The sequence below is a fragment of the Sinocyclocheilus rhinocerous genome, unplaced genomic scaffold, assembly GCF_001515625.1.
Source record: "Sinocyclocheilus rhinocerous isolate Xijiao unplaced genomic scaffold, SAMN03320098_v1.1 scaffold2019, whole genome shotgun sequence".
NCBI classification, from domain to species: domain Eukaryota; kingdom Metazoa; phylum Chordata; class Actinopteri; order Cypriniformes; family Cyprinidae; genus Sinocyclocheilus; species Sinocyclocheilus rhinocerous.
This window is the reverse complement of record NW_015660491.1, coordinates 190,112-205,839: the sequence shown is the minus strand read 5'-3', so window position 1 is coordinate 205,839 and position 15,728 is coordinate 190,112. Positions and strand designations below refer to the sequence as shown.

Genomic DNA, 15,728 nt, shown 5'->3' with positions numbered 1-15,728 from the left:
CCTTCATATCATTCTGCTGTTTTTTCCCAATAAACTGAAATTTAAAATATTGTCCTAGTATTTTTTTATGTTTAAAGTAATAATAAATTAATAAATCCATAAAATAAATTAAAACATTAAATAAAATCTAAAATAATACATAAAATGAGTACATAAATAAAATCTCAAATTAAATAAAAGTCACACTATCCTGAATGACTGACAATAACTAATAATGACAGATAAAAGCACAGCACAGTCTACTGCTCTGTCAATCCTAACAGTTTAATCCCAGTCATTCCGCCTGGTTTGTTTTGTCAACCCTCCCTGGACTGGAATGTGGAGCTTTAGCTGTGTGTTTATTCCACTGAGGGCTTAAAGTGTTGTCTCACCTCCTCACCTGTTAATTCACACAGATCTCCCAGACACCCTGCTGTCTTTATGGCACCATAAACCCCTAAACCACAAAGAGGAGTTTTGACGTGAGAAAATAGCTATTTCCTTTGACACTAGCAGATCCATCCTGTAGGTAGTGTTGGGTCGTTCTTGAACGATTCGTTCGTTTTGAACTAATCTTTAATGTGACTCGGGAAGAACGAGTCGTCTCGGGGAGTGATTCGTTCAGTCGCGCATGCGCAACATCCTATATGTTCTGTACTGGAATTAGTCAAGTAGTTCACCTGGTTCGAGTCTTCGGGTTTTTCCGAGTCGTTCGTTCATCACGTGACAGCCCCATAAGTTTAGCCTATGCAGTCTGAGCCGGAAAGAGAATTGATTAGTTCATCTCTCGAGTCTTCGGGTTTGAGTCGTTCGTTCATCACGTGACAGCCCCATAAAGCCCAAACCCGAAGATTTGTCAGATAAGAGGTGGTGAGCTAATCATAGACTGAAGACCCAGGTAAACAATTAATCTTTTCTGTTTCTTATTGCAGTTTTGTATTGTTTGTAGTGTGATCAACGTTTGCGTAAGTAGTAGACGTGTGAGGGAAGTAACACGTAACATTTTAATTATATTTTGCTAAAATGAACGAAATGACTCGAAAAAAGATTCGTTCATTTTGCTGAACGAGACTCAAAGGTCCGAGTCGGTAAAATGATCCGAACTTCCCATCACTACCGGTTTAACAGCTGGTCACGAGACAAACGTTTTTATGATTAAAAACCGACCATTAAAATATTTTTGCATTGTGACAATTCATTCGTGTTTTTGTATTTGTCATTAACTTGTTTTAAATTTCCATGGGATAAAAAAAAAGGTATTTGTGACTTTTTATCTCAGAAATCAGTTTTTTTTTTAAAAATAAATTCTGAGAGAAAAGTCATAATTGCGAGATATGACCTCAGAATTCAGACTTTTTTTCTCACAATTCTTTTTTTTTTCTGCCATGGAATAAAAAATAAAAGTAATTATGATGTTTTTTTATATATATCAGAATTTTTTAGCAATTGAGAAAAAAGTAAATTGCAACATATAAACTCAGAATGTATTTTTAGTTCATTTCTGCCACGGAATAAAAAAATATAAATTGAATAATTGCGACTTTTTATCTCACAGTTCCAATTTTTTCTTCCAACTGTGAGTTAACATCTTGAAACTGGAATTTATATCTTGCAATTCTGTTATTTTTTTTTTTTTTAGAATTGCGAGAAAAAAGATGCGTTAACTTTAATAATAAATGGTTATTAAATAAATATATTTATAATAATCAGTTTTGATTACCATAAAATGTCCATATTTTCGACTTCTGCGTTTGTTTGTAATTTTACATTTAAAAAAAAAAGTGAAATCAGAATAAGTTAAAGGCAAAGTTATAACATATATAACTTCCATGCTGTAAAAATATGTCGATTTGGGTGGGAATGTGCTTATTTGTCATGAAAATAATATTTTTTATTAAATAAATATATTATAATATTATAAATGTATTATTTATTATAACAATAATTATTATGATATTTTTTCATAATATTAATATTACCATGCAGGTTTGTTCTGGCCGTTGGCAGTGCAGTATTTGATGCCATGTTTAATGGAGGCATGGCCACCACATCCACAGAGATCGAGCTTCCTGATGTAGAACCTGCTGCATTCCTCGCATTGCTCAAGTATGAGTGTTTTTCTCAGTATGCATGTATATACTGTACATACATTCCAGAAACTGTAACCTTTTCTCCAGGTTCCTGTACTCTGATGAGGTTCACATCGGGCCTGAGACGGTGATGACGACTCTCTACACTGCTAAGAAATACGCCGTTCCTGCTCTGGAGGCCCATTGTGTGGAGTTTCTGAAGAAGAACCTGCGCGCAGACAATGCTTTCATGCTGCTCACACAGGTAGAGCTCATTCATACCTGTAATGTTTACACAGGCTTTACCTGTCAGACTCTGACAGGCTGATGTGTTGTTTGTTTGAAGGCGAGACTGTTCGATGAGCCGCAGCTGGCCAGCCTGTGCCTGGAGAACATCGACAAAAACACAGGAGACGCTCTGGCTGCTGAGGGATTCACAGATATTGATCTGGGTACTGTATCACGGAAACAAACCCACGGTATATCGCATTACAGGCCCGCTGCTCAAACTCTGGCAGCACTGAATCAGTGCTAAAGGAGTAGTTCCCCTAAATATGACAATTCTGTTATCATTTAGTCGTTACAAGCCTGTATGAGTTAGAAGAAGATATTTTGAATGATGTTGCTCACCAAACAGTTGTTAGTAGCCATTGACTTCTGTAGTATAGAAAAATATTATGGAAGTCAATGGGGACCAGAAACTGTTTGTTTACCAACATTCTACAAAATATCTTCTTCTGTGTTTAGCAGAAAAACAAAACTCGTACAGGTTTGGAACAACTTGAGGTTAAGAAATTTAATTTCTGGGTGAATTATCCCTGTAATATATTATATCTCATAATCATGCCAGTGATATACTGTACATACGTGTCATTATTAAAATAAAAATTTGTATCTGTTAATATTAGTTAATGCAGTGTGAGCTAGCATGAACAAACCATGAAGAGCTTTATTTTTTATTAACAAATGTTAACAAAGATTAATAAACACTAATACTAACAAATGCATTAGTAAGTCAATTTTATTTATATAGCACATTTAAACTTAGCAAAGCTCTCCAAAGTGCTGAAGTACAAAGTAAAGGAAAGTTAAATAAAGACAGAATAAAAGCAAACAAAAACAGATAATAAAACAAAAGGAGGGGATTATTGAGGGGAAATGATTGCCCAGCTCCTTAATGAGACCACTCCTCAATTTTGGGGGACCAAAAACAATTATTTCTTATTTGTCCTTATTAAGTTGGAGAAAGTTATTTGATAACCACTTCTTAATATCTGAGATGCATTCCAACAATGGTTCGCCAGCTTTCAACGACAGGTACACCTGTGTATCGTCAGCATATAAATGAAATGAAATGTATGACGGTTTCCACAAAAATATTGGGCTGCACAACTGTTTTCAACATTGCTAATAATCAGAAATGTTAAATATTAGAATGATTTCTGAAGATCATGTGACACTCTGGAGTAATGATGCTGAAAATTCAGCTGCGCATCACAGGAATAAATTACAGTTTACAGTACAGTGGAGATCAAAATTGGAGAACAATCTGTAAATACTTGATTTTTTCTGAAATATCGTTAATCTTTATCGTTCAAAATTTGAAGGAATATTAGCTGTATTTATACCAGTGTTATACTAACATGTTTGACAAAATAACCAAGGCATTTCAACAAAAACCCTTTATTTTGTGGAAAACACAGTGATCAAAATTAGAGAACAGTAACCGCTGTAGCATGAAAGAAGATTGCAACTAACATTTAGTTCAATACCTGCAGAGGGTTTATTAGCCAGAACTTTGTTGCCAAGGATTTTCCAGAGATTTTGAGACTGGTTTTGATCATCAGCATGTTTTCAGCATCAAGGAACTGCTTTACCTGTTTTGCAGTGTGACGGGAGCATTGTCCTGCATGAAAATTTCAGGCTGATTGAGTGATGAACGCAGGGAAGAAACTGCATGTTGCTGAAGGAGGTTCTGATGAATATTTGCATTCTCCTGCCATGTATCTGTGTAAGAGACCCAAACATCCCCCAAACCATCACACTTCCTCTTCCACCTTTCACTGACTTCTTTACGCACTCGGGCTTCAGTCTTTCCCCAGTTTGACGCCTAGTGTTTCCCATCAGACCCAGATAAATGAAACTCGCTCTCGTCACTAAAGTGAACTTTGGACCAGTTCTCCTCTCTTCACACAACATGCTCCTCAGCAAAGATGAGTCCAGCCTTTTGATTCTTTCTGCAGATGAGAGGCTTGATCTCTGCAGCGTGCGCTTTCAGTCCGACTTCTCTTAAACGTGCCGAGACAGATCCAGATCCTGTTCAGCGCTGAACTGTTGAGCAATTCCAGCTGCAGTGCTGAGCCGATTCCTCATTGAGAGTCTCTACATTATCCTATCCTCTCGTGCATTTGTCTTATGTGGACGACCAGCCTTTTTGGGGGACTTGAATGAGTTAGTCTCATTGTAAAGCTGCAGTATTCTTGGAACGTCCAGCTTCTCTTGCAGTGTCAGAAAGTGTCGTCCCTTTGGCCTTCATCTGGACCTCCTCCTGTTTCAGGCTTTCAGTCACCTTAGAGCGGCGTGCCATCTTACAATCTCAGTGAAAATTAGACGAATGCTTCCAGTTAAATAGAGTTTGTCATATAATTCTGTAAGTGTTCTCTAATATTGATCAGAGTTCTTTTTCTAAGTTTTTTATACTGTGTTTCAGGATACAATTAATTTATGAAATATGCTTAAAAAAGTGCCCTTCTGCTCCTGTTAGGATAACTTCAAATAGGACTAAGCAGCAGAGACCTTAAAATTGTAGGTTGTAGATCTCCACTGTATATTCACATTGAAAATTGTAAGTTGTAATATATCACTGTTTTTACTGTTTTTTTTTTTTATCAACTAAATGCAGCCCTGGTGAGCACAAGAGACTTACCGACCCCAAAGCTTACAGATTAGTGTATATTTTTGGTCTCATGAAAACCCTAGTTTGTTCCTCACGTCCTCACAGACGTCTGTCTCTCTCTTGTCTCTGTCAGACACGCTGGTTGCGGTGTTGGAGAGAGATACTCTGGGTGTGCGCGAGGTGCATTTGTTCAGAGCGGCGGTTCGCTGGGCAGAAGCTGAAGCTCACCGACAGCAGCTCCAGCTCACGCCGGAGAACAAGAGACGCGTGCTGGGAAAAGCCCTCAATCTCATCCGCTTCCCGCTCATGACCATCGAGGAGTTCGCCGCAGGTCTCTATACATGCCACGCTTGTGGCATTAACCCTATAAACCTTGAAATATGAAATAATAGTCAGAAAAATCTAATTGTTTGAATTACAGTAGAACATTTTATTGAACATTTAGACAAAATATCTTGTTTGTTGAGTATCATATCTGATCCATCAGGCTTTTATGGCTCATATAGTCTGATATAGTGAGAATATGGAGAAAAAAAAAACTGAGCTAAATTATGCAATTTGGTGCATATGCAGATATTTATGACCAAAAAGTGATGTAATTCTGCTGCTTGTAATGTAAATCAGTGAGATCTTTCTAACAGTACAGCAGATACTGACATAAAATGATCTAAATATCAGTCGTGGCTCTATATCTCCAATAATAGTTACACTAAAAGAGCTTTGACTGGATAAAACACTCTAAACGATCGATCAGACGACAGAAGGGATGCAGGAGATCGAGTGAAACATATTTAACAGCAAAGTTTGATCATTAGAAATACATGTATCAAAAATGATACAGTAGCTTTATGAGCATGTGTGTTTCACTCAGGTCCTGCTCAGTCGGCCATTCTGACAGACAGAGAGGTGGTGAGTCTGTTCCTGCACTTCACGGTGAATCCTAAACCGCGCGTGGAGTTCATCGACCGGCCGCGCTGCTGTCTGCGGGGGAAAGAGTGCAGCATCACACGCTTCGGGCAGGTGGAGAGCCGCTGGGGTTACAGCGGGACCAGCGACCGCATCCGGTGAGAGAGACCCCCGCGGGTTCGTCCACGCCGTCACCGCTGTGTGAAGTCAGCTAACTGAGTGACTGTGCTCTCTGCAGGTTCTCTGTCAATCGCAGGATATTTATTGTGGGCTTTGGCCTTTATGGATCCATACACGGACCTACAGACTATCAGGTCAACATACAGGTACGACTGTCCACAGGACATGATTTTTAAGCAATGCAAGTTTATTTTAAGGTGAAGCGTGACATTTTTGGCCTCAAATGGCAATGACTGTTTCCAAGTCCCTGTTTTAGTTATTGTTACAGATAGTTTTAACCGTGTTTGCACATTATTGGTAGAGGCTTATACAGTATACTTATATTTATTAGTTTATTGGTTTGTTTTAAATTCTTTTGCATTTAATTTTTTCTTAATTTATCTATAATTTATTTTTTTCATACTTGATTTTTAATAGTTCTGTCTCACTTTTTGTGTACATTCATCATGCTGCACTAAATGCCAGGGTTATTATAGTTAACTAAAACCATTAAAAGCTTTGTTGTTGTTATTAGAAATAAACGTTAAATGAAATAAAACATAAAAAAACTGTTTTTTTGTTTTTTTTTCAGCTAGTTGCCAAGGCAACATTTCTCATTTTAATTTAGTTTAACTTGATGAACTAAAATGAATAAACCTAAAAGTGAATGAAAAAAAAACTATATAGACATTAAAAAAAAAAAAAAATTTTTTAATATATATATATATAATGACAAAAACATGCAACAAAATTACTAAAACTTTACCTCAAATGAAATTAAAAAACGGAAAATATAAAATTAGTAACTGATTCAAAATATGAGTGAAAACTATAATAGTATCCCGATACTAAAAGTACACTGGAAAATACATGTTTATATATAGTTATGTGAGAAATTTCAAGCACTCAATTGTCAAATTTCAAATTTAACATAAATTCTATAATAAAATTATTGTACGAGCAGTTTTTATAACCTCTTATTAATTACTACATGATTTATTTGCATTTATTTGTAACCACTATTTAGGTGAACTTATAAAAAATATTGATTAATAGTGAAACATCAGTCATAACACCTAAAATATGTGACCCTGGAGCACAAAACCAGTCTTAAGTGTCAATTTTTCAAAATTGAGATTTATGCATCATCTGAAAGCTGAATAAATAATCTTTTCATTGATGTGTGGTTTGTTAGGATAGGACAATATTTGGCCGAGATACAACTATTTGAAAATCTGGAATCAGAGGGTGCAAAAAAATCCCATACAGTGTATTGTTGGCTATTGCTACAAATATACCCCAGCGACTTAAGACTGCTTTTGTGCTCCAGGCTCACATATAAACTTTTTCTTATACACTGTGATAGATTTGAACATAATGTTGAAAAAAAATCATCATCCTGCAGTGTGCTGCTTTTATTTCAGTGCAGTCCTCGTGTTTGTGGTGGTGATATAGTTTCAGTATTGCATCAGTATTGGTGGGGTCTGCTCAGAGGAACAGATCAGTGTTTGAAAGAGTTGTTTTCTGATCCTGAATCTCTTTCAGATCATTCACACTGACAGTAACACAGTTCTGGGTCAGAACGACACCGGCTTCAGCTGTGACGGATCGGCCAGCACCTTCAGAGTCATGTTCAAGGAACCGGTGGAAGTTCTGCCTAACGTCAATTACATGGCCTGTGCTACATTAAAGGTGACGGCATTCCATCGTTAGTTAATGTAAAGCTGCTTAAACTAACTGTGACTTTACCCACACCAACAGATCGGTTATTCTATTTCCTGTTTTTTCAGTTTCTTGTCATCCGAAAGAAAATTTATTTTGATTTTTATTACTATTTAGATTATTGTTTTTCCAAAAGTCTCTTTTGCTCATCAAGTCTGCATTTATTTGATTTGAAAATACGGTAAAAACAATGAAATAATATTACCACTTAAAATATCTGTTTTCTATGTGAATATCTGTTAAACTGTAATTTATTTCTGTGATCAAAGCTGTATTTTCAGCATCATTACTCCAGTTTTCAGTGTCACATGATCTTCAGAAATCATTCTGATATACTGTTTTGCTGCTCGAGAAACATTTCTGATTATTATCAGTGTTGAAAGCAGTTGTGCTGCACAATATTTTTGTGGAAACGGTGATACATTTTATGTTTCAGGATTCTTTAATGAATAGAAAGTTCAAAAGAACAGCATTTATTTGAAATAGAAATCTTTTGTAACTTTATAAATGTCTTTACTGTCACTTTTGATCAATTTAATGTGTCCTTGCTGAATAAAAGTGCTAATTTCTCTCTCTCTCTCTCTCTCTCTATATATATATATATGTGCTAGTGTACATTTAAAAAAAATCTTATATAGATTAATCTTTTGTATGAAGGTTATTTGGCTTGTTTTTTATATATTTATTCATTTTAACTATTTATTTGTATGTTTATTTATTTATTTATTTTAGTTTTTATTGCCATGAGAATAGCATTCGGTGCATAAACAAATCTACTGCATTTCATTTATTGCAAAAATTACATGCATCAATCCGATTTTTACCAACCTGATCCAAACCACATTTATGAAGTCTGTTCAAAATAAATTACAGGAGCAGAGACTAAATTTCCATTTTTCATCCTGTCTTTCTCTTTTTTTCTCACAGCTGCTCTGTCTTTAGTCATTATTACTATGGGAACGAATGTAGATTTACTGAATATTGCCTTGAGATTTCATCTAAAGATGAGATTGTATAACACATCTGTCTCTCTCTCTTCTGTCTCAGGGTCCAGACTCGCACTACGGCACTAAAGGCATGAGGAAGGTCACGCACGAGTCGTCCAGCTCCGGCACCAAAACCTGCTTCACCTTCTGCTACGCCGCGGGAAACAACAACGGCACATCCGTCGAGGACGGCCAGATCCCAGAGGTCATCTTCTACACGTAGACTCCGCTGGTTTCCATCGGCACATGATATTGCACTTGACCGTAACGCTGTAGAGAATTCAGAGAACTAAGAGTAAAGACGGACTAATGAAACACTCGCCGCTGTTACAGGATGAACGGACGGACGACTGTTTTCAGGGGTTTCTGTCATTAATAACCGATAGTAATGATTGCGATTAGACTTTGAGGGCTCATATTTACACTGACTGTCAACAGCAAGTGAATTACTCACCCACGACTGACTGACATGTACCATGCATATCTTTATTTTTGTGTATCTGATTTTGCATCAGTCGATCTAGGTTGCAATTAAAACTCTTGCCAAACCTGCACCTCACTGTGTTTAAGAGCTTTACATTTAAAGGAATAGTTCACCCACGAATGAACAATAGCTGAACAAGAGTTTGTTACTTCATCAGGTTTGGAGAAATGTAGCATTGCATCAGTGTCTCAGCAATGGATGCTCTGCAGTGAATGGGTGCCGTCAGAATGAGAGTCCAAACAGCTGATAAAAACATCACAATAATCCACAAGTAATCCACAGCACTCCAGTCCATCAGTTAACATCTGGAGAAGACAAAAGCTGAAACACATCCATCAAGACATTTTAACTTTAAACAGCCACTTTAATGGCTGACGGCACCCATTCACTGCAGAGGAGCCATGATGCTCATTTTTGGGTGAACTATTTCTTTAACTCTATTATATAAATAAAGCAAATTTTGATGTTTATGCAGCTAATGATTAATGCATATGCAAAAGCAAGAAGCAGTAATTACATATTTTGTCACTGAGATTAGACTCTAATTGTGTATTTTAGGTTGTTATATGAAAAAATGTCAAATCGATTATAAATCACTGCTGCCTTGAGCTTTTGTACAGCGGTGTGATTGTAGACCAGAGGAAAGCGGTCTGTGAACGTGGTCTGTTATCTTCTCTTCTGTGCCAATGTTTCCTTAGATGTTCCTTATACGTTCAGCACTTAATTTAACAAGAGGGTGAACACAGGAACACAGTATTTATTTACAGGATGAACCTCAGCACTCGTGCATGACTGTTCAGATCCAACAAGCGCTCGTGTTTCTGGATTGTAGATGTTCGGTAATGTTGGGTCTTTGTATGACTACTCATGTTCAATAAAGTTGAATCATTCTTTACATCTGAACATTTTTGACCATTTGTTTTTAGGACAGCAGACTGGATTTAATGGTCACAAACATGATTAAAAGTTTTAGTAATTTTGTTTGTCTTTTTTTTTTTTTAAATAAAAAAAATTATATTCAATATTTTATTTCTAGTCCAAAAAGGTTTTCTTTTTGTAGTTTTTTAGTCAAAATTAGTAGTTTGTCATTTGGAATAACATGCATCCAGTGTATTAAAAGTCAATTTTAATTCAAGGTTTACTTAATTACATGAAAGTTAGATTACAGACTAAAATAGCTAGAAAAGAGTCTCTTTATTTGGAATATCACATTATATATAAATATATATACACACACACACACATTTCATTGTGTGTGTATATATATATATATATAAATTTCCCATGACCACCAAAATAATTGACAAGAAAATCAGTCATGAAAAAGGACAAGGAACAAATAACTGATAATTTGATAATTTACACAAATTTTTTTTTTACTTGCATGATTTGCATCATTGCATTTTCCCATTAAAAACACATTACTACAAATAAAAAAAGCAGTATTAGTGTAGTGTTTTATTTTCTTTAATAAAATACAATAGTTAATATGACAATATTGTCTTTTGAAGTTAAAACTTAGTATTTCAAGGCATTTTGACAATTCTTGTGTAACTATGAACATAGAATTACTAAGCTCAAAAACTACATATATTTGACTATATCTCTATCCATAGGCAAAAATTCCCAATTCCACAGGAAAACCGCGGACTTGACAACACTGTATATAGCAGACACGAGCACGGTCTAGTTCAGCGGTGGCGAACTCCGGTTCTGGAGAGCCGCAGTCCTGCAGAGTTCAGCTCCAACCCTAATTAAAACTCATCTGCCTGTAGCTTCCTAGTAACCCTTCAGACCTTGATTAGCTTGTTCAGGTGTGTTTGATTAGGGTTGAAGCAAAACTCTGCAGGGCTGCTGCTCTCCAGGACCGACGTTCGCCACCCCTGGTCTAGTTGTCTAATTTGGCATGGTCTCCCTGCTGCACTAATAGTAGTAAGGCTTTCCTCTGTGTATACATATCCTTACAAGTACAATTTTAGCTGGATTATTTGTCCCCTTCAAAAACCGCTCGAGAAATTTGGTTTGCCCCCCCCGAGACAAAATTTACACCTCTCTCCCTCCTTCCATCTCTCTCTCTATCCATCCTTCTCTCTCTATCCATCCCTCTCTATCTCTCCATCTATCTCTCTCTATCCATCCTTCCATCCATCTCTCTCTATCCATCCTTCCATCTCTCTCCATCTCTCCATCCATCTATCATCATGAACACATTATGAATAATCATCTGCATTGACAGGCAATGAAGCGCCACACACAAGCACTCGAGTAATTTTCCATTTTTATTTTCTTTATTAGATTTACATAATCCACTGGACGTTCCTGTCTGAAGGTGATAACCGTGTGGGTGTTTGTGCCCTGTACAGTCCAGTCCCTCTGCTGAACTCTGAGGGAAGGAAGCGAGTGCAGGAGGGAAGGAATGAAACACAGGAATGAGTGTAAAGCATCGTCTAGGTTTGGGCTAGAGAACGGAGACGTGTCGCCGGGTCGTTTATAACTTGTCGAGGAAGTTGTCGAGTGCCGGGATGCCCTCTTTCAGGCCTTTGCGTTTGCGTGTCTCAGCCACGATCTGGAAGGGTTTGGACGCGGGGTCCTGGGGGTCGCCCTGCAGGATCTGCCAGTGATCGAACACACACTGAGGGAAGGCCTGCCCGCCGGTGTTGGAGCGCAGGTCAGCGGTGAAACCTGCAGAAACACACACATATGAGATGTTAAGAGGCTGAACACAAACATATGTGGATTTAACAGAGGCTAGGACACTTTCATTAGGAATGAGAACTGCTACTAGTGCAAAACTGGTTCTTTAAACCTTGGAATTGAATACTAATAATACTGAATAACTACTACTGCTACTAAACTGATACAAAAAAAACAAAAAGAGCTAATAAACAAACACCAAAAAAAAAAAAAAAAAAAAAAAAAAAAAAAAAAAAAAAAAAAAAAAAAAAAAAAAAAAAAAAAAAAAAAAAAAGGATAATACTACTGATCATTAAAATAAAAATCATACTACAAGGTAACCAACATATTAAAATTATACTAGTATTAAAATAGTTAAATTAAAATAAAGATTCTACTAATATAAAATTACACTACCACTATTAAAATTATACTAGTAAAAACAAAAAATAAAAATAAAACACTACCAATTAAAATTCGTTAATATTAAGATATAATACACAAAGAAAACACTACTAACAAACTTAAAATATATAGCAATTTTATTTTAAAAAAAGTTAATAAAAAAAACAGTTAATAACAATAAATTATACTACCACTACTACTAAGAAAATGTAACTATTTAAAAAAAAAAAAAAACCATTTGCTTTTGTGGAACTGTATGACTGAGCGAGTAATTTGACTGATTCAATGCAAAAACTAGAAACTGATCTGAACAGTTGATATTAATGATGTATTTAAACTGAAAAACAGAGTTTCCAAAAACTTCCTAAATGTGTGTTTAACTTCATTCATCTGATGAAGCATCAGCCAGTAATTTATACCGATTCAGTGAGTCAGGAATCACTCGAACTGATGAGCTCGAGGCAGATTTGGATCTTTTGACGGATGGATTTCAAAAGAAGCTGCTCACGAATCACTTCTACACTGCTTGCGCTGTATGTTTGTTGTCTGACAGCGAGAACGACACAATAGAAAGACGTGCTGCCGTTTTATCTTTTGTATGCAGCAGCGTTCAGTCCTGCTTTCTCAGCACTTTCAAACCAGACTGCAAACTCAGCCTGAATCAGTCAGAGTGATTCTGGACTGAAACGAGTAGTTACTTGCTGCTTAATGACAAATGCTGACTCGGGTTTGCTCAGATGGTTTTAAAAGATTAATATTCAGAAATATCAATTTGATGGCACTGACACAGCTTGAACTGAACTGAATTAATGACACTGTCGTCTTCTGTAGAGCCGAATCCACACTGAACTGAATAGCGGACATTGAAGTCGCCACAATGGATGCAAATCACACTCATTCTCCTGTTGATTACTGAAGCTGCTTTGAAATAACTGTTCTGAATAATGCACTATCAATAAACGAGTCAAAGAATAGATTTGAGACATTTAACTCTTTCCCAGTCAGTATTCTTTGAGAAAAGTTGCCAGCCACCGCCAGCGATTTTGATGATTTTCACTAAAATTTGATGGCCTCCAGTATATTTTGCTGTATGAATATTTGAATATGCAATACACCTAAATAAAATCAGAGCCTCTACTTTTAAACAAAAAAATCAGTTTTATTCTAGCTTAAAGCATTCTTTTTCTATCAACACTTGAATATAGGTAGATTTCATAAAAATGTATAATTTTGAGCAAAAGGTGAGAATTTTTTATCGAAAACTACATCTGGATGATATTCAGTACGATTATCAAAGCATAAATCCAGTAAATCGCTTCCATCAACACCTCCAAAGCTTGCACAGACATATACCACTTCCTGGATCAACATTTTACTCCGTAACATTATGCGGTTTTCATTTATATGCTGTCTATTATCGCATTATTTTTCATATGCATCTGTTTACATAAGAGATCGGCAGTTTCTCCGTCCTGTTCACCTGTGTTTTTGTTCGGGAGGTTTTGTACTCGTTCAGAAGATGCATAATAGCGCCCCGAGTGTATAACAGTGAAAACACGGAAAGCCGTAAAACTGGTCTTTGGTGCGGGAAGTGTTTTCTTGTAAAAGACGAGATAACTCAATGGCGGGGAAAGAGTTAACCTCTTAACTGTCACCCATCCCCTCCGTGGGACGCCCAAGTTTACTTCACTATATTACAATTAAGGATGCACCGAAATGAAAATTCTTGGCTGAAGCCGAACAAAATGAAACACTGGGACGAAGGCCGAATACCGAACACTGTTTTTCACATTTTTCCCACGCTTTTTTTTTCTTCACCATTGCATAAATTAAATAGCCAAAATGTGCTTTTTAAATAAAAAATCAATTACAAAACAATTTAAAAATGTTTACTTAACACTGACTGAACATTTTTTAACATTCCAGCACTACTTGTTCTTATTCTGTCGTTTTAATAAATTTTTAAAAAGCTTATAAAACATAATTCTTTTAAGAATTTGACAAAAGATGACATACTTTTAATAAAAGTTAGAGGAGTCAAATATCACCTCGTAATGGGAAGGCTACTTTTTGATAAAATTTTGGATAATTGTTTAGAAGGTGCTCCTAAAATTGAACGTGCGCCTACATTTTTTAAGTTTAAGAAAAAAGTAAAAGAAAAGCAAGCGTAGAGCCCTGTAATTACAATTAAATCCTAATCTAATAATGACAAACTATATATTGTTGGAAAGGTCTAAAACTCCTAAATAGATATTTCACCACTATTTTTTGTTAAAAATTATGTAGGAAAAGTAATAGATTAATTTATGACAAGAGTGCACCTCAAAAATCTACATCATAACAGGAGTTCTGACCAGTGTCAAAAAAAGTCTTCTTCGTGGCCTTTTTCTCCATCACACTTTAGAAATCATCAGAAATTATATATCAATTGAAAACTTAATCTCAATTCATCCTTTGAAAACCATTTTAAAATCAGACGTTGCATTTCCATGAAAATGGTACATCAAAATCATGTTACACAATATTTTCATTCATGAATTATAAAAACGTAAGTTTGGATAGTGCACTTTCACATCTATATTCAAAAATGTGAGTGACAATTAAGGGGTTAAGAGCATTATTTTTGGCCAAAATGAACTTTTAGCACATTAAATGCTTTTGTTTGATTAACAAGTAGGGATGCACCGATACTGATATCGGGCCCGATACTGAGCTCCTGTACTCGTTAAAATGCCCCGATACCAAACAGCATGTGATAAGCGCCATATTCAGACAATGAAACTTGTTTAAATGTTACTTAACGGTAGAGCGAGAGCGCGCACTTCTGTTGTGTGATCTTTGATGTTCACTCACTTATCACACGCATCATTTGGATTAAAACTAAATCGTAAAAATAAGACCATTTATAGGGGCATTCACTATAAACATCATTTATTTTTAACCTTCTAGAATCTAGCAGCTTGTGTGAAATGCGCTGTACTACTGTCCTCTCATTCTGCACCAGTACAAATACGTACACGTGTTGTGTGTGTTTTGCTTGCTTGAGTGTTTCTGTATTATATGAGTGGCTTTGGAATATAAATCGCAGCACGTTTCAGATGAAAAAAAAAAACTTCTATTTCTGAAAATATCAGTTAGGAGATTTATAACGAGTGGTTCCCTGCATTATTACAGCAAAGCGCGTGATTACAGTACTAAGCCGCTGCAATGGAGCAGCTCTAATGCTATTAAATTAAAGATGATGTACCAAAGAGCAAAAAATTGAACAGTGAAAGTAACAAAAACTTGTAAAATACATTTTAATGGGCATAATTAAGTGTGAAAATAACCAAAGGATATACAGTCAAACCAAAAATTATTCAGAGACCAGATATAATTTTTAATATTTTTTTTTAGGGATGCACCGATACCACTTTTTCCAGTACTCGCCCGATACCGATACTTTTATT

The 15,728-nt window shown here is 36.0% G+C and overlaps 2 protein-coding genes across 3 annotated transcripts in view; one reads left to right on the top strand and one right to left on the bottom strand.

The window, feature by feature from the left end:
- Positions 1 to 9,415, top strand: part of btbd2b (BTB (POZ) domain containing 2b) — an 11,133-nt gene extending 1,718 nt beyond the window's left edge. Inside the window, exons 2-9 of one of the 2 annotated variants that reach the window (XM_016534100.1) lie at positions 1,966 to 2,085; positions 2,157 to 2,313; positions 2,395 to 2,500; positions 5,078 to 5,275; positions 5,816 to 6,008; positions 6,089 to 6,176; positions 7,555 to 7,701; positions 8,779 to 9,415. In XM_016534100.1, coding sequence (XP_016389586.1) covers positions 1,966 to 2,085; positions 2,157 to 2,313; positions 2,395 to 2,500; positions 5,078 to 5,275; positions 5,816 to 6,008; positions 6,089 to 6,176; positions 7,555 to 7,701; positions 8,779 to 8,940 — 1,171 coding nt within the window. In that variant the 3' untranslated portion in view covers positions 8,941 to 9,415. Of the gene's footprint in view, positions 1 to 1,965; positions 2,086 to 2,156; positions 2,314 to 2,394; positions 2,528 to 5,077; positions 5,276 to 5,815; positions 6,009 to 6,088; positions 6,177 to 7,554; positions 7,702 to 8,778 lie in introns of both variants that reach the window. The other variant, XM_016534098.1, reaches the window with a different exon arrangement.
- A 2,047-nt stretch (positions 9,416 to 11,462) lies between these two features.
- Positions 11,463 to 15,728, bottom strand: part of eef2b (eukaryotic translation elongation factor 2b) — a 22,433-nt gene continuing 18,167 nt past the window's right edge. Inside the window, exon 13 of the mRNA XM_016534083.1 lies at positions 11,463 to 11,883. Within this exon, the coding sequence (XP_016389569.1) occupies positions 11,690 to 11,883 (194 nt within the window). The 3' untranslated portion in view covers positions 11,463 to 11,689. The remainder of the gene's footprint in view (positions 11,884 to 15,728) is intronic.